Source organism: Pongo abelii, chromosome 3 (assembly GCF_028885655.2).
Source record: "Pongo abelii isolate AG06213 chromosome 3, NHGRI_mPonAbe1-v2.0_pri, whole genome shotgun sequence".
Taxonomy (NCBI): domain Eukaryota; kingdom Metazoa; phylum Chordata; class Mammalia; order Primates; family Hominidae; genus Pongo; species Pongo abelii.
Window position 1 is genome coordinate 194,453,867 of NC_071988.2, and position 12,409 is coordinate 194,466,275.

At 34.9% G+C, this 12,409-nt stretch overlaps 1 protein-coding gene across 2 annotated transcripts in view; it reads left to right on the forward strand.

Annotated features, from left to right (window-relative positions):
- GALNTL6 (polypeptide N-acetylgalactosaminyltransferase like 6) overlaps positions 1-12,409 on the forward strand; it is a 1,265,432-nt gene that overhangs the window by 410,663 nt on the left and 842,360 nt on the right. For both annotated transcript variants that reach the window (XM_024246076.2, XM_024246077.2), the window contains one exon: positions 482-590. In XM_024246076.2, coding sequence (XP_024101844.1) covers positions 482-590 — 109 coding nt within the window. The remainder of the gene's footprint in view (positions 1-481; positions 591-12,409) is intronic.

The window sequence follows — 12,409 nt, forward strand, 5'->3', positions numbered from 1 at the left end:
TACACAGAGTATTTAACATAGAACCTGGCACATAGTGAGCATTCAATGAATGGTTGCTAATGTTACTACAAAGCCGTTCAGATATGTTTGATCAAAATAAATAAAACTGTATCAATCACAAAATTAATTCAATGCAACACCAAAATTGCTAGCATTGCCAATATTTACACTTTGGGCAAATAAAAACAGCTAGGCATTTATGCTTACAGGTGACACACTAAATGTTAGTGTCTCTGGATGAAATAAAATAGGGAATGGTAGTTGTTGCGGGAGAGGTGTGCTCTCATTTTAAAGGTTAAAAAAAAAGATTTAAAATGTGTATAAATCTGGTCACCAGCAATAGCTTTCTTTTCACTATACTCAGAGGATTCACTTATTTAACAGATATTCTTTGATTGCCTATTATGTGCCCGGCTGTGTTTACCTACCATGCAAAAGGAAATACCTCCTTTTTATGCTTGAATACTTTCCTTTTCCACAGACATTTCCACTGGGCCTGGGAGATGGGCAATTCTATTCATGGACAGATGGTTTGAGAAGAAAGGACTGGCATGACTATGAAAGCATTCAGAAAGAGGCTATGCGCTCAGGTATGAAGCTCAGTGTACACCAAAGTGCTACTTCACTTGCAGCAGTGTCTCATTTGTCACATAAAGGATCTCTAATTAGCATTTCTTCTGCACACAGTAAAGTATGTTTCATGGGGATATTGGAGGTGATACTGGACAGAACCTAAATGACTTCAAATTTCAGAGAGAAAACAAATAACGAATAGTCTTTCTAATATTAGCTGCGGTGAAAGTCATTAAAATTTAAGAAATATATAGTACTGTATATTCTCAACTGCTTGTTCATAATTTCTAGGGGTATCCTGGGATTTATCAATGAGACTTGACCTGGTAGATATGTATCTTGAGCAAGATTCACTCCTTAGAGCTGAAGTGTATCTAACTGGCAATGCAAAGTATTTAATTTCTAACAATGTTTCTAGACACTGGAGGGACGTACAGCAAACCAGCAGGTCAAGCAGCTGGGGTTCTAAGGTTGGCAATAGTTGGAAAAGCAATCAGGCAGTTAAATGGAATCAAGTAAGTCTGTGTGTAGCAGAGTTCTAGACTTGGTGCTAGAGTTAAAGGACAAAGTAGCACTTTGGGAGACCGAGGCAAGTGGATCACAAAGTCAGGAGATCGAGACCATCCTTGCTAACACGTTGAAACCCCATCTCTACTAAAAATACAAAAAATTAGCTGGGTGTGGTGGCAGGCACCTGTAGTCCCAGCTACTCGGGAGGCTGAGGCAGGAGAATGGCCTGGGAGATGGAGCTTGCAGTGAGCCGAGATTGCGCCACTGCACTCCAGCGGGGCCATAGAGCGAGACTCCGTCTCAAAAAAAAAAAAAAAAAAAAAAAAACATAAACACCAGACAAACAAAAAAGAATAAATCTTTCTAGAAGGACTGAAAAATTAGGTTGTTAGGCTGTTGTGAACAGAAATTCAGAAGGGTATATAAGTAGAAATCCAGTGAAAGTGAGTAGCTCATGATAGGAAGCCCATATTCTCTTATTCAGCCAAATAAGTTATTTTTACAATAAGGATGTCACAGAAATAGAGCAGCTACAGTTTGGTAAAGACATCTCAGCAGCCCTGAGACACTGCATTCAAAGTAAAATCAGCAGCAGAATTATGACTAGCCATGGTATGAGGTCCTCTTGCTTAACTAGAGTTAGTAACAAAATTGTTCTGGGCTGTGAAATATTCGTAGCTCTGTATCAGGTATGGCTGACTGAATTACAGTCTTTTTTATTTTCTTCCATTCCTTTTCTTCAAAAAAAGGCCTGCCCCACGCCCCACCCCCAACTTTTTAAAGCAGCTGATTCCAAAGATGTTCCCTGTTTTCAGAGAGTCACCTTCTTCCAGGTTTTATCATCTTTCCGCCTTGGCAGTGACCCCATGAATGGTCGTGAAAATGAGTTCCTTACCAGCATCCTCACTTTTCTAGTACTTTTATTTTTTCCTCTATTTGCTTGATCAACCCTATATTAATCCAACCACTTGTTTCTCCTTATGACCCCAGGATGCTGAAGTTTTTTGGAAATGTTTTCATAATCTTACCAACTGAATCTTCCACAAGTTAATAATAATAATAAAATAGCCCAAATTTACTGAATGGATGTTTTATACTAAGTGCTTTACATATGTATTTTATTTAAACCTCAGAATAACTCTGATAGGTATAATTATCCCAAATTAAGTAAAATTCAGTTCCTACAAATTTATTAAATTTTATCCAAGTTCAAGCAGCTAATAATTTGCAGCTCTGGATTAAGAACCAGGTCTTATCATGGTCCATTATACTCCACTGTCAAATAATAATATTTGGACAATATGGAGTAATGGCAAGGACACAACAGGAGAAAGACACACCTAGGTTCAAATCCTAGCATTTCCATACATGTGCTGTGGCAAATCAATTTCTGTTTCTGATATTCTACTTTGTAGAATTTATTTAAGAATTAAAGAAAATATACCCACAGTAATTGTCCAATTATTTGGACATATTGGAAACTCAACTAATGATAACTGTAATTATTAATCCATCTAAGTTACTTTTACATGAATTGGTGTGCCTATCCTTTGCTTGTACAAATGAGTTTTGAATACAAAATCCAGTGCTTCACATTTATATCTGCTCCATACCACCCTTTCCACCTCCTGAATAAACTTGTCTTTTCTATCTTCATCTTTGCTTGGACCAAGGGAAAATTGATCTACAAAAGAAATTGGTAATATCACAAGTTTTTAAGTACAAATTCTTTGTGTAATTAAAAAGCTTTTACATGGTAGAATTTTTTTTATTCACTGGAGGATATATGATAAATTTATATACTAGAATTTATTATTTTTATACAATGAAATATATCATAAATAAAAGTGTATTAAGACATACGTGTGTGTACACACACACTCAGGTACAGAGTCAAAATCAAATAAACATCTTTGTACTTCATATACAGGCCAAGAAAAAGGATCATTTGTACCATTGTGTCCCCTCCAATAATTTAATTTTGTGTTTACTCTCTTATTTTTCTCTGTAGTTTTTACTGCCAGTGTATTTATCCTGAATCAAATACTGGTGAGTTTTGCCAGTGTTTGAACTTTATCTAAAAATTTAATTTTACTGTATGACTTTCTTCTTTCACTCAAAAATATTTTTGAGATTTATCTAGGTCAATGTGTGAAATGTTAGTTGGTTCATTTTTACTGTTCTTTAATTTTCTGTAACATTGTCCTCTTGATGGGCCTTTGAATAGTTTTAGTTGTTGTGTATAATGCTTCTATAAGTATTCTTGTGCATGGTTCTGGGGTAGGGACAATATTTTATTAAGGTACATATTTAATAGTAGATTTGTATGTCTAGAGAATGCACCGTTGAACTTCATTAGGTCATGACAAGCTGCCAAAATTGATACAACAATTTCATTTCAATCAATAATGGATAGAATTCTCACTGCTGTACATCCTTGTGAATATTTGAAATTGTCTGACTTTTCCCCCAATTTGGGGATATGAAATAGTCTCTTCACTGTCACTTAGATTTGCATTTTATTAATGCAAACACATTAAAATGTAGTTGATATCTTTTTTATGCTTTGGGGCCATTTGTTCTTCCTTTTTGGTGAAAGTCCTATTCATTTCTGTTTCCATCTTTTAAATTATTTGCTCCACACAGTGTTCTTAATTTATTTTAAATGATATCCTTTGGTGGTTTTATTTAGTGACAAGAACGTATCCTATATTTTGTAGATTATTTTAAAACATCTCTTTATGTATGGTTTAATGAATAGTTTTCAATTTTGAGGTAGCCAAATCCAGCAATCATTTTTAAAAGATAGGTCATACTGATGTTCTACATTGTCTTTTAAAAACTTGATAATTTTGGCTGGGCACAGTGGCTCACACCTGTAATCCCAGCACACCGGGAGGCAGCAGAGGGAGGATCGCTTGAGCCCAGGAGTTTGAGAGCAGCCTGGGAAGCATAGCGAGACCGCATCTCTCCAAAAAAAAAAAGAAAAAATTCATCCAGGCGTGGTGACATGTGCCTGTGGTCTCAACTACATGGAAGGCTGAGGCGGGAAGATCACTTGAGCCTGGAATTCGAGGCTGCAGTGAGCTATCCAGCCTGGGCTGGAGACTCTGTCTCTAAATAAATAAATAAATAAATAAGCTTGATAATTTTACAGTTTACATTTGGGTATTTGGGTCTTAGATCCATCTAGACTTCATTTTTATATAATGTGAGGTAGGGATCCAATATTTATTTAGTTTTTATTCACTTAACCAATCATTAGCAACATTTACTAAGAAATTAGTCTTTCCTTCCATTGCTCTGAACTATTGACTCTATTATAAATTAAGTTTCCATATTTGTGTGTTCTTTTTCTGGGTTCTCAATCCTGTTCTGTGAGTAAAAATCCCTGTGCTAATACCGTAATAGCTAATGTACTATATCTTTATTACAACTATTAATATCTGGTATAGCTCACCAAAAAAGAGCTCTTCTTTTTGTTGTCATTCTTACATTGTACTCTTCCTTAAAATTTTGTATTTAGTTTTAAATTTCACATTAACACACACAGATATGCACAAAAAAATGGGAATTTTTGAATTGTATTTAGCCTATGGATAAATTAGGGGATAACTGATATTTTCCAATATAGAATAATCTATTCTATGATACATTATTATATTTATTTGCTACTTCTTTATTATATTTAAGGATGGCTTTGTAATTTTGTTCTCAGATTATGTTTAGTATTAATCTTAGTAAACTAATATTATATTGATTTTGTTCACATAATGATTATATTGAAATTCCTCATTGTTTGTAGTTGTAATATAGAAATGTTAATAACTCTTAACACTGATATGAATTTAGAAAATGTTCTAAGGTTTTCCATTAATTCAAAACATTTACCAATAGTTTATTTTGGATTTTAAATATGTAGACACTCATATTTGCTAGTAATGACAGTGATTTTAAAAATGTTTTTTTCCATTCTAGACCCTATAATTTTAGTTTTAGTTTTCTCCTATTATTATAATTGCTAAGAACTGCAGTGTAACATTGAATAGTTGGTAATAATGGCTACTTCTGGCATTTTATGATTCTCACAAAAGCAATTTAAATGCTCATTTTGAGATTTTATCTGCCTGTCTATTGTTAGATCAATTTATCTAATGTAAGTACATTTTATCATGTTTATTAACACAATACCAATACACTATGCACTTTAACAAATACACTTATGTTACTTCTGAATCTGTTTTGCTGAGAGTTTGTGACTTTCTTTTAACCTGAAGGAGTGCTGATTTTATTAAAAGATTTTTGTTCATTTGCATTTATTAACATAGATAAGATAAATTTTCTCCTTTAATCTGTTATTTGGATAAATTATATCTATTGCTTTTCTAATGGAAACCAAATTTGTTATTCTAGACTAAATCTTCCTTTTTTTAATAACTATATTTGATTTGTTAATATTTTGTTTGGCATTTTCAAATCTTTATCTATGAATTAATATTGGCCCCAAATTTTCTATTCTTATCAAGTCTTTGTCAAGTTTTGGTAACACTATAATGACAGCCTCATAAAATGACTGTTTAATACTTGCTGTTTTTTATACTTCATAATTGTTTGTTGTAAACTAAAATTATTTCTTTAGTGATCATTATGGATTTTTTTGTGGATGAAGCTGTTGACCTGAGCTTTTCTTGGAGCATAGATTTTTAACCACTTGGCTAACGTTTTATGTAGTTACAGTAGTAGTTGATTATCTATTTCTTCTGGAATTAATGGTATTCTTCTAGTAATTTGTCCATTATATCTAAATGTTTATATTTATTAATACAAATTTATTCACATATTCTTATGTCCTCATAAGATTTTTGTAATGCCTGCAATGCTTAAATTTATATTACTTTTTTCAGATATTGTAATTTTTTTTTCTTTTTGCTTTCTTAATCTATTTCTACAAAAATTTGTCACTTTTTTGTTTGTTTGTTTGAGATGGAGTTTCACTCTGTTGCCCAGGCTGGAGTGCAGTGGTGTGATCTCGGCTCACTGCAACCTCCACCTCCTGGGTTCAAGTGATTCTCCTGCCTCAGCCTCCCGGGGAGCTTGGACTACAGACATGCACCACCATGCCCGGCTAATTTTTGTATTTTTAGTGGAACAGGGTTTCACCATGTTGGCCAGAATGGTCTAGACCTTCTGACCTCTGGTGATCTGCCCACCTTGGCCTCCCAAAGTGCTGGAATTACAGGCATGAGCCATTGCACCAGGACAAAAATTTGTCACTTTTATGACTTATTTCAAAAGCCAGTTTTTGACTCTGTTCATCTATTTTATTTTTCTGTATTTTTTTTCTAACTTTTAAAAAATTTTGTTTGCACTAACTTTTTTATTTTTTACTTTTAAAATTTCAACATTTATTTTGGTTTCAGGGGATATGTGTGCAGGTTTGTTACAAGGGTATATTGCATGATGCCGAGGTCTGGGGTATGATTGAACCTGTTACTCCAGTTCTGAGCATAGTGCCCAGTAGGTAGTTTTTCAACACTTGCCCACTTCACTCCCCCTGCCCTGTAGTCCCCAGTGTCTACTATTCCCATCTTTTTGTCCAAGTATGCCCAGTGTTAATCCATAAATGGCTTAACTCCCACTTATAAGTAAGAATATGTAATATTTCATTTTCTGTTTCTGGGTTAATTTGCTTAGGATAATGACATCTAAGTGCATCCATGTTGCAGCAAAGGACATTATTTCATTCATTTTTATGGCCACATAGTATTCCATGGTATACTTAAAAATAAATTTATACCTCCTAATTTCAGTCATTTTCCTATTGTAGAATAAGCATTTTGGAAACTAAATTCCCATCTGAATATTACTTTAACTACATTGCACTGCTCTGTGATCCAGTGTTTAACATTGTATTTGCTTTTCTTTCAATATGTTTTGAAATGTCTAGCCCACTTAAAAAGCACTGAAATTATCTTAACATAAGAAAATTCAGAAACTCCTTCCCAATGAAATCTCATTAATCTTTATAAAAGTATATTAGCTGCCAGGCGTGGTGGCTCACGCCTGTAATCCCAGCACTTTGGAAGGCCGAGGCGGGTGGATCACGAGGTCAGGAGATCGAGACCATCCTGGCTAACATGGTGAAACCCCGTCTCTACTAAAAATATAAAAAAATTAGCCAGGTGTGGTGGCAGACACCTGTAGTCCCAGCTACTTGGGAGGCTGAGGCAGGAGAATGGCATGAACCCAGGAGGCAGGGCTTGCAGTGAGCCAAGATGTGCCACTGCACTCCAGCCTGGGTGACAGAGTGAGACTCCATCTCAAAAAAAAAAAAAAAAAAAAAAAAAGTATATTAGCATGATAGGCAGCATGCATTTCATTACATACGTTGTTAGTGTTTTCATTAATGTTGTTATATTACATTTATGTTTTGTTCTGGTAATTACACCTCTGTGGAATATTTGGTGATTTTTGAGATATCAGTTATTTTATTTTATTTTGTTTTACTTTTAATTTTAGGGGTACATTTGCAGGTTGATTCTAAAGATAAATTGCAAGTTGTGGGGGTTTGGTGTATATGTTGTTTCATCACCTAGATAATAAGCATAGCATTCAACAGGTATTTTTTTGATCCTCAACCTCCTCTTACCCTTCATCCTCATGTAGGTCTTAGTGTCTGTTGTTCCCTTCTTTGTCTATGTGTACTCAACATTTAGTTCTCAGTTATAATAAGAACATGTGATGTTTAGTTTCCTGTTTCTGCTTTAGTTTACTTGGGTTAATGGTCTCCAGCTCCATCCATGTTGCTGCAAAAAAACATGATTTCATTCTTTTTTATGGCTACATAGTATTCCATGGCGTATATTTACCACATTTTACTTATCCAGTCTACCATTGATTGGCACCTAAGTTGATTCCATGTCTTTGTTATGGTGACTAGTGCTGCAGTGAACATACACATGCATGTGTCTTTATGGTAGAATGACTTATATTCCTTTGGGTGTATACCCAATAATGGGATCACTGGGTTGAATGGCAGTTCAGTTTTAGCTTCTTTGAGTAATCTCCAGAATTCCACAATGGCTGAACTAATTTACATCCCCATTAGCAGTGATTAGTGATCACTAATGATGAGTGATGTTGAACATTTTTTTCATTTGCTTGTTGCCTATTTGAAAAGTGTTCATATCCTTTGCCCACTTTTTAATGGGTTTGTTTACTTTTTGCTTGTTAAATTGTGTAAGTTTCTTATAGATTCTGGATATTAGACCTTTGTCAGATGCATAGTTTACAAATATTTTCTCCCATTGCGTGTTGTCCATTTACTGTGTTAATAGTTTTCTTTGCTGTGCAGAAGCTGTTTTGCTTGATTCAGTCGCATTTGTCAATTTTTTGTTTTGTTGCAGTTGTTTTTGATGTCTTCATCATGAAATATTTGCCAGAGCTTAAGTCTAAAATGGTATTTCATAGGTTTTCTTCAAGGATTTTATAATTTTAGGTTTTACATTTGAGCCTTTGATCCATCTTGAGCTGATTTTTGTATACGATGTAAGGAAGTGGTCTAGTTTCAATCTTCTGTATATGACTAGCTAGTTATCATAGCACCATTTATTAAATAGGGAGTCCTTTCCCCATGCTTGTTTTTGTCAGCTTTGTCAAAGATCAGATGGTTTCAGGTGTATGGCTTTATATCTGGGGTCTCTAGTCTGTTCCATTGGTCTGTGTCTATTTTGTACTAGTACCATGCTGTTTTTATTACTGTAGCCTTGTAACATTGTTTGAAGTCAGATACTGTGATGCCTCCAATTTTGTTCTTTTTGCTTAGGATTGCTTTGGCTATTCAGGCTCTTTTTTGGTTTCATATGAATTTTAAAATAGCTTTCTTTAGTTCTGTGTTTAGTTTAGTTAGTGAAGAATGTCATTGGTAGTTCAATAGAAATAGCATTGAATCTGTAAACTGCTTTGGGCAGTATAGCCTTTTAACAATATTCATTCTGCCTACTCATGAGCATGGAGTGTTTTTCCATTTGTTTATTTTATCTCTGATTTCTTTGAGCAATGTTTTGTAATCCTCATTGTAGAGATCTTTCACCTCCCTGGTTAGCTTTATTCCTAGGTATTTTATCTTTTCTGTGGCTATTGCGGATAGGACTGCATTCTTAATTTGCCTCTCAGCTTGGATGTTGCTGGTGTATAGAAATGCTACTAGTGTTTCTACATTGATTTTGTATCCTGAAACACTGCTGAAGTTGTTTATACGATCTAGGAGCCATTAGCAGAGAATATGGGGTTTTCTAGTTATTAAATTATATTGACTGCAAAAAGGAATAGTTTGACTTCCTCTCTTTCTATTTAGATGTTTTTTATTTCTTTCTCTTGCCCAATTGCTCTGACTAGGACTTTCAGTACTATATTAAATAGGGAGTGATGAGAGAGGGTATCCTTGTCTTGTGCCGGTTTTCAAGGGTGATGCTTCCAGCTTTTGTCTGTTCTGTATGATATTGGTTATGGGTTTGTCACAGATGGCTCTTATTATTTTGAGGTATGTTCTTTAGATGCCTAGTTTGTTGAGGATTTTTAATATAAAGGGATGCTGAATTTTCTTGAAAGTATTTTCTGAATCTATTGATATGGTTATATAGTTTTTGTTTATAGTTCTCTTTATGTGATGAATCACATTTATTGATTTGCATATGTTGAACCAACCTTGTAGCCCAAGGATAAAGCTTACTTGATCATGATGGATTAGCATTTTGATGTGCTGCTGGGTTCAATTTGCCAATATTTTATTAAGGATTTTTGCATCTATGTTCATCAAAGATATTAGCCTATAAGTTTCTTTTTTGTTGTGTCTCTCTGTTGGTTTTGGTATCAGGATGATGCTGGTCTCAGAATGAGTTAGGGAGGAATCTCTCCTACTCAACTTTTTGGAACAGTTTTAGTAAGAATGGTACCCATTCTTCTATATATGTCTGGTCGAATTTGGCTGTGAATCCATCTGGACATGGACTTTTCCTGGTTGGTAGCCTTTTTTCTTATTCCATTTCAGAATTAATTATTGGTCTATTCAGATTTGAATTTATTCCTGGTTCAGTTTTAATAGGTTGTATGTTCCCACAAATTTATCCGTTTCTTCTAGGTTTTCTAACTTGTGTGCATAGAGGTCTTTGTAGTAGTCTCTGAAGATTTTTTGTATTTCTGTGAGATTGTTTGTAATGTCAGCTTTGTCATTTCTGAATGTTTATTTGGATATTCTCTTTTTTCTTTATTGATCTTGCTAGTGGTCTATCTTATTTATTCTTTCAAATAACCAACTTCTGCTTCCATTGATCTTTTGTATGTTTTTTTATGTCTCAATTTCATTTGGTTCTGCTCTGATTTTGGTTATTTCTTGTCTTTTGCTAGCTTTGGGATTGGTTTGCTTTTGTTTTTCTATTTCCTCAAGGTGTGATGTTAGATTGTTAATTTGAGATCTGTCTAACTTTTTTATGTGGGTGTTTGGTGTTACAAACTTTCCTCTTAATGCTGTGTTGTGTGGTTAATTTTAGGACATGTGCCATGTGCTGATAAGAATGTGTATTTTTCTGATTTTGAGAGGTGAGTTCCATAAATATCTGTTAAGTCCATTTGATCAAGTGTTGAGTTCAGAATGCTGAAAATAGGTGACCAATCTCTTCTGTCTTATAAGGTTTCTGCTGAAAGATCTGCTGTTAGCCTGCTAGAGCTCCACTTGTAGGTAACCTGCTCCTTCTCTTTAGCTGCATTTAGTATTTTTGCTTTCATGTTGACCTTGGAGAATCTAATGAGTATGTGTCTTGGGGTTCTCTGCATTTCCTGAATTTGAATATTGGCCTCTTGTGTGAGGTTGGGGAAATTTTTGTGGATAACATCCTCAAGTATGTTTTTCAAGTTGAATGCTTTCTCTCCCTTTTTTTCTGGGACACCAGTGAGTTACAGATTTCGTCTCTTGACATAATTCCATGTTTTTTGAAGTTTTTGTTTGTTTGTTTGTTTGTTTTTTTGAGACAGAGTCTCACTCTGTCACCCAAGCTGTAGTGCAATGGCACGATCTCGGCTCACTGCAAGCTCCACCTCCTGGGTTCACACCATTGTCCTGCCCCAGCCTCCTGAGTAGCTGGGACTACAAGCGCCTGCCACCACACCCGGCTAATTTTTTGTATTTTTTAGTAGAGACAGGGTTTCACCATGTTAGCCAGGGTGGTCTCGATCTCCTGACCTCGTGATCCACCCACCTAAACATCCCAAAGTGCTGGGATTACAGGCGTGAGCCACCGCACCCGGCCTTTGTTTGTTATTTTTTATTCATTTTTTTATTTATTTTTGTCTGACTAAATTAGTTCAGAGGACCAGTCTTACAGCTCTGAGAGTCTTTCCACAGTTTGGTCTATTCTGCTATTTGCAATTGTATTATAAAATTCTTGTAGTGTGTCTTTCAGTTCTATCAGATCAGTTTGATTCTTTCCTTAAATGGCTATTTTGTCTTTCAGTTTTTGATCCATTTTATTGTCATCCTTAGATTTCTTGGATTGAGTTTTGAGTTCCTCCTTAATTTCCATAACCTTCATTCCTATCCGTATTCTGAATTCTATGTCTGTCATTTCAGCTGGTTAAGAATCCTTGCTGGGAAACTACTGTGGTCATTTGGAGGAAAAAAGAAAAAGACACACTGGCTTTTTGAGTTGCCAGAGTTCTTGTGCTGGTTCTTTTTCATCTGTGTGGGCTGATGTTCCTTTAACTGTGGTGTAATTTGATTATAATCAGTTTACTTTATTTCTGAACGTTTTCAGAGGGTCAAGGTTTTGTTCTGGGTCTCTATTTGTAGCTGAATTTTTGTCCTTGGTTTTACAGGGTGTAAGTTAGCGAAATACTTTTGCTATTGAAGTTTGGTCTGTGATCCAGTAGATGGTGCTAAAGTGTAATGGCCAGTAGGCTGGTAGGTAGGCTCTTGCTCAGCCCTGAGGCTCTTCTGTGATTTCTCACATTTGTAGCCATCTTAGTTCCCTTCATTTACTTTAAATAATTGTTTTTAATAAATAGGTGGTATACGCAGTGGAAGGCATGTTGTTAAACACTAGTGGTGAGTAATAAGAAAAATATATTCTTTCCACCTTTGAGGAAATGGAGATTTCTTGAATTAAGAAAAAAAATGTAAAAGGAGCAATTGAAAGACCTTAGGACCTTATGAGTAGCATCAGGATTCTCTTCTGGCACATCTGTGCCCTTAGAGTTAAACCTAACTGTAAAGATTATTCACATTTGTTAGTGTTCAAAGAAATCCAGAGTTTTTATTATTTCATAATCTTAC